This window comes from Nycticebus coucang, chromosome 5 (genome assembly GCF_027406575.1).
Source record: "Nycticebus coucang isolate mNycCou1 chromosome 5, mNycCou1.pri, whole genome shotgun sequence".
Taxonomy (NCBI): Eukaryota; Metazoa; Chordata; class Mammalia; order Primates; family Lorisidae; genus Nycticebus; species Nycticebus coucang.
In genome coordinates, this window is record NC_069784.1 from 53,515,710 (window position 1) to 53,535,627 (window position 19,918).

At 47.8% G+C, this 19,918-nt stretch overlaps 7 protein-coding genes across 7 annotated transcripts; 4 read left to right on the forward strand and 3 right to left on the reverse strand.

The window, feature by feature from the left end:
- Nucleotides 1-1,006: 1,006 nt before the first annotated feature.
- On the reverse strand, nt 1,007-1,530 carry LOC128585420 (histone H3). Its single transcript, XM_053590543.1, has one exon. It carries the CDS (start codon nt 1,478-1,480, stop codon nt 1,070-1,072), a length of 411 nt encoding a protein of 136 aa, XP_053446518.1. The 5' UTR covers nt 1,481-1,530; the 3' UTR covers nt 1,007-1,069.
- Nucleotides 1,531-2,405: 875 nt separating this feature from the next.
- LOC128585421 (histone H2A type 2-A) lies at nt 2,406-2,959 on the reverse strand. The gene has a single exon (XM_053590544.1). The coding sequence runs from the start codon at nt 2,883-2,885 to the stop codon at nt 2,493-2,495; it is 393 nt and encodes a 130-aa protein (XP_053446519.1). The 5' UTR covers nt 2,886-2,959; the 3' UTR covers nt 2,406-2,492.
- Nucleotides 2,960-2,998: 39 nt separating this feature from the next.
- Nucleotides 2,999-3,748, forward strand: LOC128585422 (histone H2B type 2-E). Its single transcript, XM_053590545.1, has one exon. The coding sequence runs from the start codon at nt 3,237-3,239 to the stop codon at nt 3,615-3,617; it is 381 nt and encodes a 126-aa protein (XP_053446520.1). The 5' UTR covers nt 2,999-3,236; the 3' UTR covers nt 3,618-3,748.
- Nucleotides 3,749-3,898: 150 nt separating this feature from the next.
- Nucleotides 3,899-6,353, forward strand: LOC128585419 (probable ribosome biogenesis protein RLP24). The gene is made up of 2 exons (XM_053590542.1): nt 3,899-3,932; nt 5,634-6,353. Exon 2 carries the CDS (start codon nt 5,727-5,729, stop codon nt 6,222-6,224), a length of 498 nt encoding a protein of 165 aa, XP_053446517.1. The 5' UTR covers nt 3,899-3,932; nt 5,634-5,726; the 3' UTR covers nt 6,225-6,353.
- An 8,075-nt stretch (nt 6,354-14,428) lies between these two features.
- Nucleotides 14,429-15,210, reverse strand: LOC128586758 (histone H2B type 2-E). Its single transcript, XM_053592853.1, has one exon. It carries the CDS (start codon nt 14,938-14,940, stop codon nt 14,560-14,562), a length of 381 nt encoding a protein of 126 aa, XP_053448828.1. The 5' UTR covers nt 14,941-15,210; the 3' UTR covers nt 14,429-14,559.
- A 7-nt stretch (nt 15,211-15,217) lies between these two features.
- Nucleotides 15,218-15,771, forward strand: LOC128586757 (histone H2A type 2-A). The gene has a single exon (XM_053592852.1). The coding sequence runs from the start codon at nt 15,292-15,294 to the stop codon at nt 15,682-15,684; it is 393 nt and encodes a 130-aa protein (XP_053448827.1). The 5' UTR covers nt 15,218-15,291; the 3' UTR covers nt 15,685-15,771.
- A 913-nt stretch (nt 15,772-16,684) lies between these two features.
- On the forward strand, nt 16,685-17,146 carry LOC128586759 (histone H3). Its single transcript, XM_053592855.1, has one exon. It carries the CDS (start codon nt 16,697-16,699, stop codon nt 17,105-17,107), a length of 411 nt encoding a protein of 136 aa, XP_053448830.1. The 5' UTR covers nt 16,685-16,696; the 3' UTR covers nt 17,108-17,146.
- Nucleotides 17,147-19,918: the final 2,772 nt, after the last annotated feature.

Consider the following 19,918-nt stretch of genomic DNA (forward strand, 5'->3'; position numbering starts at 1 on the left):
ATGTTTTAGTATGAGGAAAAGATCCAAGTCTTTTCTCTCTGGATCCTTTTTCTGCTTAAGGCTCAGAGCTTTGGCCCTACTCCTCAAGAGACCTAAGGTTCTACGGTCCCAGTTCACATCAGTGAGGTCCCCAGGCTGTTTCCCGTACCCTTTCTCTCTTCTGCCACCCTTCCTTTCTTTCATCCAGGGCTCCCTATACTACAATTCCAGTCCCCTATACTACATCCCAAAGAAATTGTCAGCAGGTGTGAATCTGATTTGTCGGAAGGGGTATGGAGTGGGATGTGGATTAAAATAATAGAACTCCCCACACATCTGAAAAAAGTTATGTAGAGGAACTACCGAGTCGGCGAAGGAAATACAGACACAGGTCGCAGATTTTTGTAGTGTGCCTTCCAAGGGAGAGTCTCGGTCGGTGGATCTGGCTGGGTAGACTGGTTAAGGCCACGTTAACAAGTATGGCTGGCAGAGCATATACCGGCCTCATTCTTTCGGGGTGCCAAAACAGATTTGGCAGCCGAAGAGCAGAGATATTCAACGTTACCCGCCAGACCCTGGTGAGGCTTTTAGGCCGAAACGAGGTGATCGCAGGCGAGGGCCAAAGCACCTACGCACAGCTCTCCACTGAGGGAAAAGGCCAACCAGACTGCGAATAGGACTGCGAATCCCGGCGTTCACTCATTTTCCCTAATACTGCACTTCCCACCACTTACGCCGCGCGCCCAAGCCAGCAAAATACGTTTCGGAGATCAGACCAACTACAAAATGACGCCCAGAAAGGGTGGACCGTTGCGGCAGGCAAGCAGGCCGCGCCCAAGAAGGAAGCAGCGACCCCGCCAGTCCACATAAGCAAGTCGACCCAACTCCTCCAAACTCGAAATGGCACCGCGGGGGCGACTAGACCCGACAGCCGCCCCCTCCCTCTTTGCTGGGCGCCTAACCAGGGCTTTCCCCGCTGTGGAAGAGCACGGAGGGCAAGCGGTACAGCTTCTTCCAAGTGCTGCTGTGGGTGGCTCTGAAAAGAGCCTTTGGATTTGATGGAACCTGGAACCGAACGCGCACGCACTTCTTAAGCCCGCTCCCCGCGGATGCGGCGGGCCAGCTGGATGTCCTTGGGCATAATGGTCACTCGCTTGGCGTGGATGGCACACAGGTTCGTGTCCTCGAACAACCCCACCAGGTAGGCCTCGCTCGCCTCCTGCAGCGCCATCACCGCCGAGCTCTGGAAGCGCAGGTCGGTCTTAAAGTCCTGCGCGATCTCGCGCACCAGCCGCTGGAAGGGCAACTTGCGGATCAGCAGCTCGGTGGACTTCTGGTACCGCCGGATCTCCCGCAGGGCCACGGTGCCCGGCCGGTAACGGTGCGGCTTCTTCACGCCGCCCGTGGCCGGGGCGCTCTTGCGGGCCGCCTTGGTGGCCAGCTGCTTCCTCGGAGCCTTGCCACCGGTCGACTTACGGGCGGTCTGTTTCGTACGGGCCATAGCTAATCAAAACACGAGCTTACCAACCCAGCCGTAGGGGGAGAAACGAGGTCCCGGCCCGTGGCCTGCCGTCTTTATAGACACAGCCTTTTCCCGATTGGGCGGAACAATAATTGAAAGTCCCGCGCTGGCTGTCCATTGGCTGTGACGTTACCTGTCCTAGCGTCACCGGTTGGCCTGGGCAGAATCCTCTCTAACCCCGCCTACCCGCCTCTCCGCTTGCCAGTTGGCCAACAGTTTTCCAGCCTTGTTTTTTCCTCATTCTTTCGGGGTGGGAGTCGTTTTCCGATCGCAGCTTTGTCAGATTGTTCCTCCCCGGCCCTTCACTTCTTTAGAACACGCTGTTTAGCCGCCTATTGGAACTTCGACCTTCCGTTTGTGTCCTCCCAGCCCGGTTGCTTCTTGGCAGATCCCTTTCCGCCTCTTTGGCGCTTTTCTGAAGGGGGGGAGGGTGCAAGATTCCGCCTCCGAAAACTTAAGAGGGGAATCTGCATCTCCGCTGCGAAGGCGCTTAAAGGTTGAGGGAAAAAAAAAGATAAAAAGACTAAGGACTAAGCCAGGAGTTAAGCCAAGGCCCAGCTCCGCTACACTCCCGAAAACTGCCCATTCCCCAATCGATGGAGGATGGAGAGTGCGAATACGCACCCCCCATCCCCCAGTGCTAGACCTCGTCCAAATGACGGGCGGAAAGCCTGCAGGAACTGAGGGCTTGACGGCGCTCGTGTTCGCGACTGGGTGGACCACGGGCGTCCTAGATGTTTGGGACCTCCACCTACGCTACTAAGACTCAGCGCTCAGATAGTGATGTGTAGACACTCCAGACGAGAAGCGCTTGGGAGCCAAGGAACAAATGGCACTCGCCCCGCCCACACCTCCCCTTATCTCGGGTTCGACATTTACTGAGAAAGGTGGACGTGAGACTAGACGTTGTAACAGCTCTTTATTTGAAAGAGGGGGGTGGCTCTGAAAAGAGCCTTTGATTTCACGGCTACGCCTATCCGAGACGCAGGCCTCACTTGCCCTTTGCCTTGTGGTGACTCTCAGTCTTCTTAGGGAGCAAGACGGCCTGGATGTTAGGTAAGACGCCGCCCTGGGCGATGGTGACTTTGCCCAATAGCTTGTTCAGCTCCTCATCGTTGCGGATGGCCAGCTGCAGGTGACGGGGGATGATGCGCGTCTTCTTGTTGTCCCGGGCCGCGTTACCCGCCAACTCCAAGATTTCCGCCGTCAGGTACTCCAGGACCGCCGCCATATAGACGGGCGCGCCGGCCCCAACCCGCTCGGCGTAGTTGCCTTTGCGCAGCAAGCGGTGCACTCGCCCCACCGGGAACTGAAGGCCAGCGCGGGACGAGCGCGACTTGGCCTTAGCGCGAGCTTTACCACCTTGCTTACCACGGCCAGACATGACAGCTACAGTCACCGCGAGCAGCTCCCGCCTGACTACCGACAAAGTCGCCGCAGACCGCGCTGCTTCAGCCTTTTATAGGCAGCACGGCGATTGTCCACGGAGCACTTTGATTGGCTAAAGCGTAGCTTTGTCCCGATGGCCAATAGGATACCTCAGCCGGAATCCACCTATTTACATAATCTCGTCTCCCTCGCTTTGGCGCCGCCAGAAACGCGCCAATCACAGCGCGGCAGAGTCGGAACCTTAATTTGCTTACAGCCCCTATAAGTGCAACAGTCGCTTCCGGTAGGCTGGGTCCCACCCCTGCGTTTGCGTTCCTGGAAGTCCTTGCTTCTGGTTTTTGTCTCTATGCCTGAGCCGGCCAAGTCCGCTCCGGCTCCCAAGAAGGGCTCCAAGAAAGCCGTCACCAAAGCCCAGAAAAAGGATGGCAAGAAGCGCAAGCGCAGCCGCAAGGAGAGCTATTCTATCTACGTGTACAAGGTGCTGAAGCAGGTCCACCCGGACACCGGCATCTCCTCCAAGGCCATGGGCATCATGAACTCCTTCGTCAACGACATCTTCGAGCGCATCGCCGGGGAGGCGTCCCGCCTGGCACATTACAACAAACGCTCCACCATCACGTCCCGCGAGATCCAGACGGCCGTGCGCCTGCTGCTGCCCGGCGAGCTGGCCAAGCACGCCGTGTCCGAGGGCACCAAGGCGGTCACCAAATACACCAGCTCCAAGTGAGCCCCTGCTGGGACGCGGCGCTCGCGGGAGTTGGAGCTGCCGGCCGCTTGACTCCAAAGGCTCTTTTCAGAGCCACCTATCTCCTCGCTGAAAGAAGCTGTCCCATGTTGTCCGTTCCACTTTCTTTTTGGCATGTCGTCCAGGTTAAGGTTAAGAAAGTTAACTGGACCAGGTACAAGTATCCATAGTTCATTCCTTGAAGTATTGGTGTGGATATGCTTACTTGGGTTTGTGGATGAATCTTCTTCCACAGACGGCGGAGGGGGGTGTCCAGAGAAGATTGCTCTTGCAGTTGACTTTAGCTTGGCTTCACCGGTGAGTATGTGCCCAGTAAAGTATTTTCATAGGGAAATGTGCTAATTCCCTTAAATGTGTGTGCAAGATAAAGTTGGATGAACAGAAGTATAATTATTGGGGGGGGTCCCTATTAAATCATAACTACATTTATGGGGTACAACGTGATGATTTGATATGCAACGGCCAGGGGTCCTCAAACTTTTTTTAAACGAGGGGCCAGTTCACTGTCCCTCAGACAGCTGGAGGGCCGGACTGTAGTTAAAAAAAACTATGAAAAAATTTCTATGCACACTGCACATATCTTATTTTGAAGTAAAATCAAAACGGGAACAAATACAATCACAGCGCTGCATGTGGCCCGCGGGCCGTAGTTTGAGGACCCCTGCGAGAAATGGTGGTGAAACCTAACTTTTTGCATTATGTGCTTCTGAGGGGGATACTAACAAAGAATAATTCAACTTTTATGCATTTGGCACTGAGAAATTTCAAAATTGGATGTCCTTGGTTCACAAGTCCGTGCCTACGCCATTTACCTGAAGATTCTAAAGTGAGATGTTGGGAGTTTTTGATAACTAGGAATGAACCAATAAGGCTGATGCCATCTAGACCTACTTCACATTCCCTAAATCTGTCTAAAGTAATTACTTAGTAAGAATGCCTCAGAATTACTCAGAAAAGCTTTTTCTTTTTAAGTATTTTCATACAATAGCAATAAAACGTAAATTTTTACAGTTAGGAATGCTTGAGGAGCAGGAAGACCCCAAATACAGGGCAGCGGAGGATGATTTAAGATTTTGGGTGTTTTTTTTTTTTTTTTTTTTTCATTATTTTGGGAACACTTGGATTACTAGAGGTGGGAATTGAAATATAACACAACCTGATTAGCCTTAAAGTTCATGCTAGTCGCTCCTAGGTTGACCACAGTAGAACAAGAACTCCAGTTAGGAGGTTGTTGCTGTGTGGACTGTAACAGTGATTCCTTTTTTTCTTTTTTTTTTTTTTTTTTTTTGAGAGAGTCTATGTCGCCCTTGGTAGAGTACTGTAGCATCACAGCTCACAGCAACCTCCAACTCTTGGGCTTAAGCGATTCTCTTGCCTCAATAGGAAGAGTAGCTGGGACTACTGGTGCCCACCACAATGCCCAGATATATATATATGTATATTTTTTGTAATTATCATTGTTTGGCAGGCCCAGGCTGGGTTCCAACCTGCCAGCCCCAATGTATGTGTCTGGCGCCCTAACCACTGAGCTACAGGTGCCAAACCTAGAACAGTCATTTTTCTTTGCCCACCCAAATACATTTTAATAAAATTTATATTTTGAATAAATAATACAATGCCTGATTCAAAAATCAAAATATATTTTAAAAATGTACTCAGAGAAATCTGTTCTACCCTGTCCCCTCTACCCCACTCCCATCCCCCACTCTAACATTTTTATTTCTTTTCATCTTTGCAGAGCTTCTTTATATGTGTATGTAGATACATATATATGTAATTATGTACGTAACTAGACTATCTTTGCTGCCCTGCATGTTGGTTTTCTCCACGTATATCCTATCCATGGAGATCATCCTCACTCTCATATCCCACTGTGGGGATATGCCATATTGTGTGGATATACCTTCCTGCTGGGCATTTGGATTATTGCTGGATTCGCCACAACAAACAGTGCTGTGGTAAATAACCTCATATATTTATCATTCCATCCGTGAACAGGAGTATTTCTAGGAAAGAGTCCCAGAATTAGAAGTGCTGGCTTAAAGAATAGATATTGCGCTGTCGTGTTTAGCTTTGGGTCTGCAGGGACCCATGCGAGTTCCACATGACTATGGAGAGTGTTATTTCTGTTCGGGGCCAATCTACCCCGGCATGATGTTAGTCCGCAACGATTGCAAGGTTTTCAGATTTTGTAAATCCAAATGTCATAAAAACTTTAAAAAGAAGCGCAATCCTCGCAAGGTCAGGTGGACTAAAGCATTCCAGAAAGCAGCTGGTAAAGAGCTTACAGTGGATAATTCATTTGAATTTGAGAAACGTGGAAACAAGCCTGTCAAATACCAGAGAGAGCTATGGAATAAAACTATTGATGCAATGAAGAGAGTTGAAGAGATCAAACAGAAACGCCAAGCTAAATTTATAATGAACAGACTGAAGAAAAATAAAGAGCTACAGAAAGTCCAGGACATCAAGGAAGTCAAGCAAAGCATCCATTTTATCCGAGCCCCTCTTGCAGGCAAAGGAAAGAAGTTGGAAGATAAAATGGTACAGCAATTACAAGAGGATGTGGACATGGAATATGTTGCCTAAAAAATCTTACTGTCTGTGGCCATTTCTTTTTTTTTTTTTTGTAGAGACAGAGTCTCACTGTACCGCCCTCGGATAGAGTGCCATGACGTCACACGGTTCACAGCAACCTCTAACTCTTGGGCTTACGTGATTCTCTTGCCTCAGCCTCCCCAGCAGCTGGGACTACAGGCGCCCGCCAAAACTCCTGGCTATTTTTTTGTTGCAATTTGGCCGGGGCTGGGTTTGAACTCACCACCCTGGGCATATGGGGCCAGCGCCCTACTCACTGAGCCACAGGCACTGCCTTCTGTGACCATTTCTATGTGTACATTTGAAAATGTTTTTTGGAGACTAGAGCTTATAAGTTATTGATTTTATTTTTTATATAAGGTCACTCAAATGAAAGCAGATTAAAAATATATCCCCTACATTGCAGTCTTGCAAAAAAAATCACGTAGTATGGATGTTTGATTGCATCTCAGTGTTAAACCTTCGCTACAGATGTGTTTATATAAATTATGAAAGTTATGTTTGTAAAGACAGAAGTGAATTGTGTGCATACAATGGTCATGCCATTTGGATAATGGCCCTGGACAGGTCCTATTATGTAGTAACTAAGGACAAAAGTTCTGGCTAGTGATATGTGAAACTAAACAGTAAAACAATCCCTTTATTTTTTGTAAATGGGAGATACAGCAAAGAACTAACAATTTGTGACTATTAGTTTCCAATAATATCTTTTATTTTGATCAGTCTGTTTTTAGCATCTTTCAAGACCATAATAGCCTTATATCATAAAGCCTAGACTGACTATTTTGGCTGGGTTTAACTGATGAAGGCTGAATAATCTTTCCCTGAAATGGCACTGTGTAATTTCCACTTAGGGAATACTCAGTTCCAATTTGTGATTCCTGGCAGAATAAGCTTTATTTTTCTAGCCCAGTGGTGATCTAGAAGGAGAGAATCCATTGCCTTTTAAAGTTTGTTCTGTGATTTTCTTTATAAAAGTTCCTAATTGTTTTTGGTAAGTAGAAGTTATGGGTAGAACACCTTTTAAAGTAAAAAAAAAAAAAAAAAGAAAAGAAAAGAATAGATATTGCCTGATTCTGTCCTAAGCATTGTGTAGTTTTGCCCTCCTGCTATCAAAGGAGAGTTTCCATTTCTCTTCGTCTAAGAGCATTTTGTCAAATTCTCAGACTTTTCCCAATCTTAGGCCCCTCAGTATGAAGCTGAGCACCTTCCCATGACAAAGGGCCATTTGTTTCTTCTGTGAACTGTCTATTCATGTCCTTTGGCTCTTTTTCTTATGAGTGTTTTAGCTATTTTCCTCCATGAGTTTTAAGAGCTCTTCTTACATTAGGAAACTTACTCTGTGATATGAGTTGCAACTGTTTTCCCTCATTTGCCTTTTTATGGTAAGTTATTTTTGTGGGTGGTAGTAGTGGTTGACTTGCTTTGTTTCTACCCTACACAGGTGTTCTGCTTTTATGTAGGAAAATGCATCAGTCTTTTATGGCTCATGGGTTTAAGTTAGGGTTACAAAGGCCCTCATCATACTATGGTTATAAAGATTCATGGAAGTGAAAGACTTGGGACAAGACCCCCACTCTGTCCTGGGCTAACACGACCCCCAATCAACCGCAAGAGACGACACTTGATGCAATCAGCACGAGGGTTTTTTTTTTTTATTTTTATTCCAGCATGCCGGGGCCTAACCCGTGACTCTCTCAGGAGCCAAGGAGTTAAGCCCCGAACAGCAGATTTTACAAGCTTATAAAGGCAAAAACCACAGAGTAGGGAGGGGGAGCAGACATAGCAGGGGCTCTAACTATAAAGTAGGGAGAGGGAGCAGACATAGCAGGGGCTCTAACCATAAAGTAGGGAGGGGAAGCAGACATAGCAGGGGCTTTCCAGATAAGAACTCTGGTTCATTATTCAACTGTCTTAAGACAAGATTTACAGTTAAACATTTGCTTCAGCTCGGGGCTATCTTCTGGAACAGTTACAAAAGGTCACATTCTCATGGTAGGGGGTGAGAGGTGGTCACATTCCTATGGTAGGGAGTGAGAGGTGGTCACATTCTCATGGTAATATTTTCTTTCAGAAGCAGGTGGCGTCTGTGGCTCAGTGGGTGGGGCACTGGCCCCATGTGCCGAGGGTGGCTAGTTCAGACCCAGCCCAGGCCAACTGCAACGGAAAAGTGGCAAGTGGCGGGGCGTTGTGGCCGGTGCCTGTAGTCCCCGCTGCTCAGGAGGCTGGCTGGAGAATCACCTAAGCCCGTGAGTTAGAGCTGTGAGCTGTGGGATGACATGGCACTCTACCGAGGGCGATAAAGTGAGACTCCGTCTCTCTGAAAGTTGGCCAGGTCCATATCCACCTCTGAGGTTCAGAAACTCACATTGCTTGTTTGAAAATGAGACAGACTCCTGTTGAGCTGGTCATTAATTCCACTGCAGTCCTCAGAACAGTGATTCTAATGTCTGGTGTGCCATGAGTAGCAACGTTACCTGAGAATTTATTAAAAATCTCATGGCCCCAGTAATTTTGTGTTAAGCTCTTAGGGTGATTCTGATGTATTTAAAGTGTGAGAACCACTAGATATAGACATGTCGCATTGAAGTGCAGTGGTAGTAATGCAAACAAATGTTGAGTTGTTTTAGCAATAGGTTTTTTTTTTAATTAAATCATAGCTGTGTACATTAATGTGATCATGGGGCACCATACCCTGGTTTCATAGACCGTTTGACACATTTTCATCACACTGGTTAACGTAGCCTTCCTGGCATATTCTTAGTTATTGTGCTAAGACATTTACATTCCACATTTACTAAATTTCACATATACCCTTGTAAGATGCACCGCAGGTGTAATCCCACCAATCTCCCTCCCTCTGCCCACCTCCCCCTCCCTCCCCTCCCTTTCCTCCTTCCCTCTATTAGGTTGTAACTGGGTTATACAATAGGTCTGGCTGAACAGAATTTAGGTAAGAATGGACCGCTTAAGTGTTTGGCTTGAGCAGTTGAGTAGACAGATAATGGTACTGTTAGTTTCGATGGAATACTGGGAGAAGGTATTGGTTGGGACACTGAGCAGAGATACAGGGTTCTGATTTAATTTTGAGCTGCTGTTTGATATGTAGGTGGAAATGTGCATTTGGCAGTGAGAGATGTATCTGGGGCTCAGTGAAGACCTTACAAAATTATGGGGCTCAGTGAAGACAATACAAAATTTGGTTTGCAGACTACTGTGAATACAAAGAGTGGGAATGATAGGTGTGATAGGGCTATCATGAATATTATTGACTATTATTGTGGCATTTATTTTTGTGTTTGTAATAATACTGCCACATGTGCTTCTCAGAAAGTAGATTTTACCCACAAGTCTTAGGATTGGCCTGATTAGTTTAAATGTTCTCCCAATTACCTTCCCACTGTGATTTGTTCAGGAATGTAGACCTATTTAATTGGTATGTAACGTTTCAGGAATTGAACCAAATAACCAGGCAGGGAAGTGTAGAATGCTGCTAACTTTTGAGAAAGATGTTTCTTTGCTTTCAAGAGGCAGCAACAGGATGGGGTGGTCTGTGGATATGAAGGTAAGAATGATTATAGACAATATGCAAGGGGAAGGTACAGTGTGGGGGAACCAGAGAACTGAGCCCCTCCTGGAGTTTAGCCAAGCTTAGAGCCCTGCCTGCTGTACCTTCAGACTCAAATTACACCAATTTGTCTGACACACTTAAATCAAATCAGCTTAAAATTTATTTTAGGAATAATAAATCATTTCTCAGGATAAAAGAAAAAGAAAAAATGATAGACCTTACTGTCAAAGAAGTCAGAAAGTATAGAATAAAGACTAATAGAGGTACTGGTAATCAAAGTACACATTGGGACAAACTATTGAAGTGCAGAATGGCAGGGCTAAAAAAAAATTTTTTTTTGGAATTTTAGGCTCACACCTGTAATCCAGCACTCTAGAAGGCCAAGGTGTGTGAATCACTTCAGCTCAGGAGTTTGAAACCAGCCTGTGTAAGAGGGAGACCCTGTCTCTACTAAAAATAGAAAAACTAGCCAAGTGTTGTGGCAGACACCTGTAGTCCCAGTTATTCAGGTGGCTGAAGCAGGAGGATTGCTTGAGCCCGAGAGTTTGAGGTTGTTGTGAGCTATAATGCCACAACACTCTAGCCTGGGCAGCACAGTGAAACTGTCTCAAACAAAAAATTTAAACTAAATTATGTAAACCTATTAAAAATTTCAGTAGTTATATTAGTTTCCTAGGGCTACTTTAGCAAAGTGCATTAACTGTATGGCTTAAAACAACAGATGTTTATACTTTAAAGGTTCTAGAGCACCTTTTTTCAACCTCACAGCTCACATGAACCTTAAAGTTAAATTTTCAAGGCACACTTATGTTAATCAAAAAAAAAAAAGGAAATAAACAGTAAAAGGAATATATTTACTGTACTTTGGAACTTCTTTCAAAAATAATTCAACCTAAGATCCTCTCAGGGCATACCAGTTGAAAATCACTGCTATAGAGGCTAGAAGTCTGAAATCAAGGTACTGGCAGGGCTGTGCTCTCTCCAAAGACACTTCTAGGGCCTTTTTATCTTTCAGTGTCTGGTAGTCCCAGTCTTCTTCCTGTGTGTCTATATGTTTTATTATAAGGATACCATTATTATAAAGATACCAATCATACTGAATTACGGCCTGCCCTCATGACCTCGTTTTATCCTGATTATGTCTTCAAAGACCTTATTCCAGATAAGGCAAAATTCTAAGGCAGTGGGGGTTAGACTTTAATATGTCTTTGTGGACACAATTCAACAACACTAGTCAACAGCTGTGGTCCGCTGAATATGGCCCCCAAATATGTCTACACCTTAATCCCCAGTGTAGGATAATATTTAGAAATAAACTTATCCTACATCAAGCACACAAAGTAAATTCAGTGTGAGTTTAAAATGACATGCTTTTCTTCCAGAGGCTTAAGAGGCTTGGACCCCACTGGGTTACTCACAGAGTTAGGCTTTTTTTGGAACTGTAAAATTCCTTAGGCCTTTTCTCTGAAGCAGTACACCCTGTGAAGCCTGAGATCCAAGGGCATGCCGCCCTTCCTCAGAGATACGGGCCAGAGGGTTGACATATGTTAACAACATATTGTCAGAGGTCTATAGGTGCTCTGCCCTGAAGGAAAGTCACAGTCATTCATACTGAGGCTTGAAGATATTCTTCTATTAACTCTGTTCCCCTATGGCTGCTTTCGTCTTTGTGCCCTGCTGGGAAAACTAGTCACTGTTAGAGGAAGGGATTTACTACACAAGTGGTTGCATTGATATGATAAATATTTCCTGAGTTAAAATTCAGCTAATAGATAATGGATTAGGTGTGTACATGACTGGAAGAGCATAAAACTTAAACTTGGAATAAAGAACTTTGCTATATGCCATCCCACATAGTCTGTGTATAGTCTCTTTTTTTTTTTTTTTTTTTTGTAGAGACAGAGTCTCACTTTATGGCCCTCGGTAGAGTGCCGTGGCATCACACAGCTCACAGCAACCTCCAGCTCCTGGGCTTAAGTGATTCTCTTGCCTCAGCCTCCCGAGCAGCTGGGACTACAGGCGCCCACCACAGCACCCAGCTATTTTTTTGTTGCAGTTTGGCCAGGGCTGGGTTTGAACCCGCCACCCTCGGCATATGGGGCCGGCGCCCTACTCACTGAGCCACAGGCGCCACCTGTCTGTTTCTTGACTTAATAATTATAGGAGCGAGTTTATACCTACAGCAAAGCTGCTGCTCGTTTGAGTCTCGGGTCACGCAACACCCAGAACCTGTGAATAGTAAGTACTTTACTATGTAATTCTGAGATTGAGAGATTATCCTGGATTATCTGGGCAGGCCCTTTCTCTTTTCCTTACAAGGGAAAGACAAGAAGGTCAAAAGAGGAAGAAGGCAATAAAAGTATAGATTTGAAGATGGTAGGAAGTTGACTTTGAAAATGGGAGTCAAAGGGGCACCTGTAATCCTAGCATTTGGGAGGCCCAGATGGGTGGATTGCCTGAGATTTCAGGTTCAAGACCAGCCTGAGCCAGAGCAAGACCTAGTTTCTAAAAATAGCTTGAAGTTGAGGTGGGTGCCTATGGTTCCAGCTAATTGGGAGGCTGAGGCAAGAGAATCACTTAAAGCCCAGGCATTTGAGGTTGCTGTGAGCTGTGACTCTACGGCACAATACTAAGGATGACAAGTGAGACTCTCTCAAACAAAAAAAAAAAAAAAGGGACAATAACACAAGAAGAACCCATCTAGAAGCTGAAAAAGTATGGAAATAAACTCTCAGTGAAAGCCCTTAGAGGGAGCACAGGCTTATTTTTACCTACTGGAACCAATTTTGTATTTCTGACATCCAGAATTGTAATAGAACAAATAAGAGTTTATTTAAACCATCAAGATTGTATAGTATTTTGTTACTGAAACCCTGGGAAATGAATAGAACAGGTATACAGGATGTTTTTGACAGCTGGGGAAATTTAAATGTTTTACATATATTGTCATTATTGAATCAATATTTCTTGGGTGTAATAATGGTATTGTACCTTTTCCCCTTGTATCCTACAGGAGGAATAGAAAATTCCTTCTTGTCCACTACCAAATTTTAACAATGTGAGCTGCTGGGTAGTCTCTGGAGGACATTCTATAACATAATTAACAGGTCTGCTCTTATAGTCCTTGAGCATCTTTCCTCCTTATCCTTACCCATAAGATGATATCCACAATTTCCCATAGCTCTGGTTTGATATAAACACCTGAGTAAAAATGTTACTACCCACAACACAAATACAAAGCAGCCTTTTGTATCACTTTATTCAAATGGCATTATAAACTGTATTGAAACTGAGAAGTACCCATTTATTCACTGCTCCTGGAAGGAATACAAAACTGGGATAAGAGCCATTAAACTAAAAATTACCTGAACCACAAACTGAGATATTCAGGCACAAAGTTTACTATAGGTCCCAAGGATTCAGGCACAGTTTACTATAGGTCCCAAGGCCTGGTCTCAACTCAAAAGTTTTGTGAACTGAGTAAGAACTGCAGTTACTTCACAGTACTGGGGACATCCCATTGCTTTAGGAATAGAATTGATCAGCATACACTGCATACACTCGTTTTGTAAAAGACAAATTCTATGCAAAGGAAAGGAAAATACACTCTAACTCTCCACAACCACAGAATGTGGTTCCACCTTGTTATCCTTTCCTATCACCCCAAGACTGAAGTTGGTTACCTGAGAATTCAGGTAAGGTGATGTAGCAAAAGCCCTAAGTAGGAATTCTGGGAGTCAGCCAGAAGATAGGCCACTTACCGATAAAACAATTAACAATCCTAGGCGGCACCTGTGGCTCAAGGAGTAGGGTGCCAGTCCCATATGCCGGAGGTGGCGGGTTCAAAGACAGCCCCGGGCCAAAACAAAAAAAACAACAATCCAAGGTAAAGTAAAACTCAGATTACAAACTTAAGAATCTTCAGGTAAATGGCGTAGGCACGGACTTGTGAACCAAGGACATCCAATTTTGAAATTTCTCAGTGCCAAATGCATAAAAGTTGAATTATTCTTTGTTAGTATCCCCCTCAGAAGCACATAATGCAAAAAGTTAGGTTTCACCACCATTTCTCGCAGGGGTCCTCAAACTACGGCCCGCGGGCCACATGCAGCGCTGTGATTGTATTTGTTCCCGTTTTGATTTTACTTCAAAATAAGATATGTGCAGTGTGCATAGAAATTTTTTCATAGTTTTTTTTAACTACAGTCCGGCCCTCCAGCTGTCTGAGGGACAGTGAACTGGCCCCTCGTTTAAAAAAAGTTTGAGGACCCCTGGCCGTTGCATATCAAATCATCACGTTGTACCCCATAAATGTAGTTATGATTTAATAGGGACCCCCCCCAATAATTATACTTCTGTTCATCCAACTTTATCTTGCACACACATTTAAGGGAATTAGCACATTTCCCTATGAAAATACTTTACTGGGCACATACTCACCGGTGAAGCCAAGCTAAAGTCAACTGCAAGAGCAATCTTCTCTGGACACCCCCCTCCGCCGTCTGTGGAAGAAGATTCATCCACAAACCCAAGTAAGCATATCCACACCAATACTTCAAGGAATGAACTATGGATACTTGTACCTGGTCCAGTTAACTTTCTTAACCTTAACCTGGACGACATGCCAAAAAGAAAGTGGAACGGACAACATGGGACAGCTTCTTTCAGCGAGGAGATAGGTGGCTCTGAAAAGAGCCTTTGGAGTCAAGCGGCCGGCAGCTCCAACTCCCGCGAGCGCCGCGTCCCAGCAGGGGCTCACTTGGAGCTGGTGTATTTGGTGACCGCCTTGGTGCCCTCGGACACGGCGTGCTTGGCCAGCTCGCCGGGCAGCAGCAGGCGCACGGCCGTCTGGATCTCGCGGGACGTGATGGTGGAGCGTTTGTTGTAATGTGCCAGGCGGGACGCCTCCCCGGCGATGCGCTCGAAGATGTCGTTGACGAAGGAGTTCATGATGCCCATGGCCTTGGAGGAGATGCCGGTGTCCGGGTGGACCTGCTTCAGCACCTTGTACACGTAGATAGAATAGCTCTCCTTGCGGCTGCGCTTGCGCTTCTTGCCATCCTTTTTCTGGGCTTTGGTGACGGCTTTCTTGGAGCCCTTCTTGGGAGCCGGAGCGGACTTGGCCGGCTCAGGCATAGAGACAAAAACCAGAAGCAAGGACTTCCAGGAACGCAAACGCAGGGGTGGGACCCAGCCTACCGGAAGCGACTGTTGCACTTATAGGGGCTGTAAGCAAATTAAGGTTCCGACTCTGCCGCGCTGTGATTGGCGCGTTTCTGGCGGCGCCAAAGCGAGGGAGACGAGATTATGTAAATAGGTGGATTCCGGCTGAGGTATCCTATTGGCCATCGGGACAAAGCTACGCTTTAGCCAATCAAAGTGCTCCGTGGACAATCGCCGTGCTGCCTATAAAAGGCTGAAGCAGCGCGGTCTGCGGCGACTTTGTCGGTAGTCAGGCGGGAGCTGCTCGCGGTGACTGTAGCTGTCATGTCTGGCCGTGGTAAGCAAGGTGGTAAAGCTCGCGCTAAGGCCAAGTCGCGCTCGTCCCGCGCTGGCCTTCAGTTCCCGGTGGGGCGAGTGCACCGCTTGCTGCGCAAAGGCAACTACGCCGAGCGGGTTGGGGCCGGCGCGCCCGTCTATATGGCGGCGGTCCTGGAGTACCTGACGGCGGAAATCTTGGAGTTGGCGGGTAACGCGGCCCGGGACAACAAGAAGACGCGCATCATCCCCCGTCACCTGCAGCTGGCCATCCGCAACGATGAGGAGCTGAACAAGCTATTGGGCAAAGTCACCATCGCCCAGGGCGGCGTCTTACCTAACATCCAGGCCGTCTTGCTCCCTAAGAAGACTGAGAGTCACCACAAGGCAAAGGGCAAGTGAGGCCTGCGTCTCGGATAGGCGTAGCCGTGAAATCAAAGGCTCTTTTCAGAGCCACCCCCCTCTTTCAAATAAAGAGCTGTTACAACGTCTAGTCTCACGTCCACCTTTCTCAGTAAATGTCGAACCCGAGATAAGGGGAGGTGTGGGCGGGGCGAGTGCCATTTGTTCCTTGGCTCCCAAGCGCTTCTCGTCTGGAGTGTCTACACATCACTATCTGAGCGCTGAGTCTTAGTAGCGTAGGTGGAGGTCCCAAACATCTAGGACGCCCGTGGTCCACCCAGTCGCGAACACGAGCGCCGTCAAGCCCTCAGTTCCTGCAGGCTTTCCGCCCGTCATTTGGACGAGGTCTAGCACTGGGGGATGGGGGGTGCGTATTCGCACTCTCCATCCTCCATCGATTGGGGAATGGGCAGTTTTCGGGAGTGTAGCGGAGCTGGGCCTTGGCTTAACTCCTGGCTTAGTCCTTAGTCTTTTTATCTTTTTTTTTCCCTCAACCTTTAAGCGCCTTCGCAGCGGAGATGCAGATTCCCCTCTTAAGTTTTCGGAGGCGGAATCTTGCACCCTCCCCCCCTTCAGAAAAGCGCCAAAGAGGCGGAAAGGGATCTGCCAAGAAGCAACCGGGCTGGGAGGACACAAACGGAAGGTCGAAGTTCCAATAGGCGGCTAAACAGCGTGTTCTAAAGAAGTGAAGGGCCGGGGAGGAACAATCTGACAAAGCTGCGATCGGAAAACGACTCCCACCCCGAAAGAATGAGGAAAAAACAAGGCTGGAAAACTGTTGGCCAACTGGCAAGCGGAGAGGCGGGTAGGCGGGGTTAGAGAGGATTCTGCCCAGGCCAACCGGTGACGCTAGGACAGGTAACGTCACAGCCAATGGACAGCCAGCGCGGGACTTTCAATTATTGTTCCGCCCAATCGGGAAAAGGCTGTGTCTATAAAGACGGCAGGCCACGGGCCGGGACCTCGTTTCTCCCCCTACGGCTGGGTTGGTAAGCTCGTGTTTTGATTAGCTATGGCCCGTACGAAACAGACCGCCCGTAAGTCGACCGGTGGCAAGGCTCCGAGGAAGCAGCTGGCCACCAAGGCGGCCCGCAAGAGCGCCCCGGCCACGGGCGGCGTGAAGAAGCCGCACCGTTACCGGCCGGGCACCGTGGCCCTGCGGGAGATCCGGCGGTACCAGAAGTCCACCGAGCTGCTGATCCGCAAGTTGCCCTTCCAGCGGCTGGTGCGCGAGATCGCGCAGGACTTTAAGACCGACCTGCGCTTCCAGAGCTCGGCGGTGATGGCGCTGCAGGAGGCGAGCGAGGCCTACCTGGTGGGGTTGTTCGAGGACACGAACCTGTGTGCCATCCACGCCAAGCGAGTGACCATTATGCCCAAGGACATCCAGCTGGCCCGCCGCATCCGCGGGGAGCGGGCTTAAGAAGTGCGTGCGCGTTCGGTTCCAGGTTCCATCAAATCCAAAGGCTCTTTTCAGAGCCACCCACAGCAGCACTTGGAAGAAGCTGTACCGCTTGCCCTCCGTGCTCTTCCACAGCGGGGAAAGCCCTGGTTAGGCGCCCAGCAAAGAGGGAGGGGGCGGCTGTCGGGTCTAGTCGCCCCCGCGGTGCCATTTCGAGTTTGGAGGAGTTGGGTCGACTTGCTTATGTGGACTGGCGGGGTCGCCTCACCAGCTTTTTCAAGTCCCATTAGGTGAAATTGTAATTTGCGGCCTGAGGGTCAGGACGTAAGTGGCGGGAAGGGCATAAGGGAGAGTGAGCTGAGGTTGGAGTCAAAGGGGATACTCCCTACTACTCGCTGTCCTGGCGCGGCCAGTCTGGGTCAGTCGTTAGGCAGAGCGGGGCGGTCCTCGTTCTAGAGGGAATACACAACTTTTTTTTTTTTTTTTTTTTTGTAGAGACAAGAGTCTCACTTTATGGCCCTCGGTAGGAGAGGGCCCTCCAACTTCTGGGCTTAAGCGATTCACTTACCTCAGCCTCCGGAGTAGCTGGGACTACAGGCGCCCGCCACAACACCCGGCTATTTTTGGTTGCAGTTTGGCCGGGGCCGAGTTTGAACCCGCCACCCTCGGTATATGGGGCCGGCGCCTTACCGACTGAGCCATAGGCGCCGCCCGGAAATACACAACTCTTGTTTCCCTTGACTTTGCTAGAGAACATTTCGAGAATGAGACGTCAGCCTTTGAGTACCCACAGCTAGGCTCTCTGAGTTGAAGTTAACCAATCAGTGGAAAGCAGAATGTGTCCCTCTCCTCCCCCGCCCACATCTGTGCACCCCAACTGCCGCGAGAACCGAGTTGAAGCTGAGTCAGAGGGACAGTTCTTGTACCTGGTTAGAATGGAAATCTAAGGCTTCTTAGTCTCTTTTAGGACTGAGATTTCAACTAGGGAAGTGGGCCAGTATATTGTACAGTCCAGACTACACAAGACTCTAAACCCTGATCTTCACTTGTATGTACCTGGAAACAGTTTTGTTTTGTCTTAGCACAGTTAAAGAGAAAAGCATTACAAGCCTTGGGAATAGGAACTGAAGTAGAAATCCTTTTGAAAAAATTTTTGCCCTTAAAAGGAGTGTAAAAAAAGAAAGGGCAGTGTGGACCGTGGCCATTCCTGACATGAGGGCCCACAATCTTTAGATGCAGTCTCACAGACTTTCTGAATAGGCCCCATAACGGGCTGAATTGTGCACCCATTCCCACCACACCCACAGATTCATACATTCAACCCTACCCCCAATACTACAGAATCTGACTATTTGGATAAAGAACCCTTAAAGTGGTAATTAAGGCCAGACACAGTAGCTCCTGTCTCTAACCCCAGCACTTTGGGAGGCAGAGGCAGGAGGATTGCTTGAGGCTGAGAGTTCAAGACTAGCCTGGGCAATATAGCAAGACCCTATCACTACAAAAAGTAAAAAAATAAATTAAAACATGGTCATTAGGGTGGTGCCCATAGCTCAGTGGGTAGGGCGCTGGCCACATACACCAAGGCTGGCAGCTTCAAATCCGGCCTGGCCCAGGCCAGCTAAAACAACAATGACAACTGCAGCAACAACAAAAAAAAATAGCCTGGCACTTGTAGTCCCAGTTACTTGGGAAACTAAGGCAAGAGAATAGCTTAAGCCCAAGAGTTTGAGGCTGTTGTGAGCTGTAACGTCACTGCACTCTACCCTGCCCCACTCTTCAGGGCAACAGCTTGAGACTGTCTCAAAAAAAAAAAAAAACCATGGTCATTAGGGAGGCCCATCCTGGAGACCACCAGGATGACTGGGTGGTCTTAAAAAAAGAGATTAGAACGCAGCAGTACAACTACCTGCAAGCCAATGAAAGAGGCCTCAATACCTTGATCTTGGACTTCTACTCTTCAGAATGGTGAGAAAATTAATTCCTGTGGTATTTTGTTATGTTAACCCTACCAAATGAATGCAAGCCCCATTGTCCCTGGCCAGGACCTCATTCCTTACTCAGGCCCACATCCTTGAGATCTGTACTTGTGAGTTACAAGCAGAGGTGGCAATGACTTAGAGCTGTTGTGAACAGCACCTTTGCACCCAGCACCTCATCCATTGATGTATGCTTTCAGAGGTGCAGCCTGAAGTTCTCTGGGAGCGAGTGACTTTCCAGTGTGTCCGAGATATTAGTAGTTGAGTAGACCCCTGAGCATATAGATTTCCATATCAGAGACCTTACCCCAAGGTTCACTCCGTGAACTGAAACTAAATCATACTTAAAAGCAAGATGCCAACCAACTTAAAATACCAATTATCCAAGATCTGCCCATACCCCTGAAATTTGAGGACAAGCTGTGCATGTCATGGCAAAGGCAGTTCAGGGGTCCCTAGGTTGGTGGGAATGCCTATGTCCTGCCTTCACTTGTCTCACTTTCCTGCCCACTTCTGCCCTTCTTGGGGTGACAGTGGAGGGGTCACTCACCAGACTCAAAGATCGCAGGGTGTGCGGTGGGACCATGAAGGAGAGAATAGAGAAAGGAGCATTGGTAATAATGCAAGGCCACCTCTTGGCTGGTGTGGAACAGTGGAGGTCCTCTCTGTGTGGCAAAGGTAAGCCAGGGCAAGACCTTGTCTGCCTCATGTTCTCCCCACAGCTGCACAACAAAGGCTCTGGACCTTGACCATGGAAGGGGTCCATGGCTTCTTCATTCAGCTCAACTGAGGCCCCTGCATTCACACAGGGGAAAGGAAACAACAGGCACTGCAAACAGGTACATGCACATGC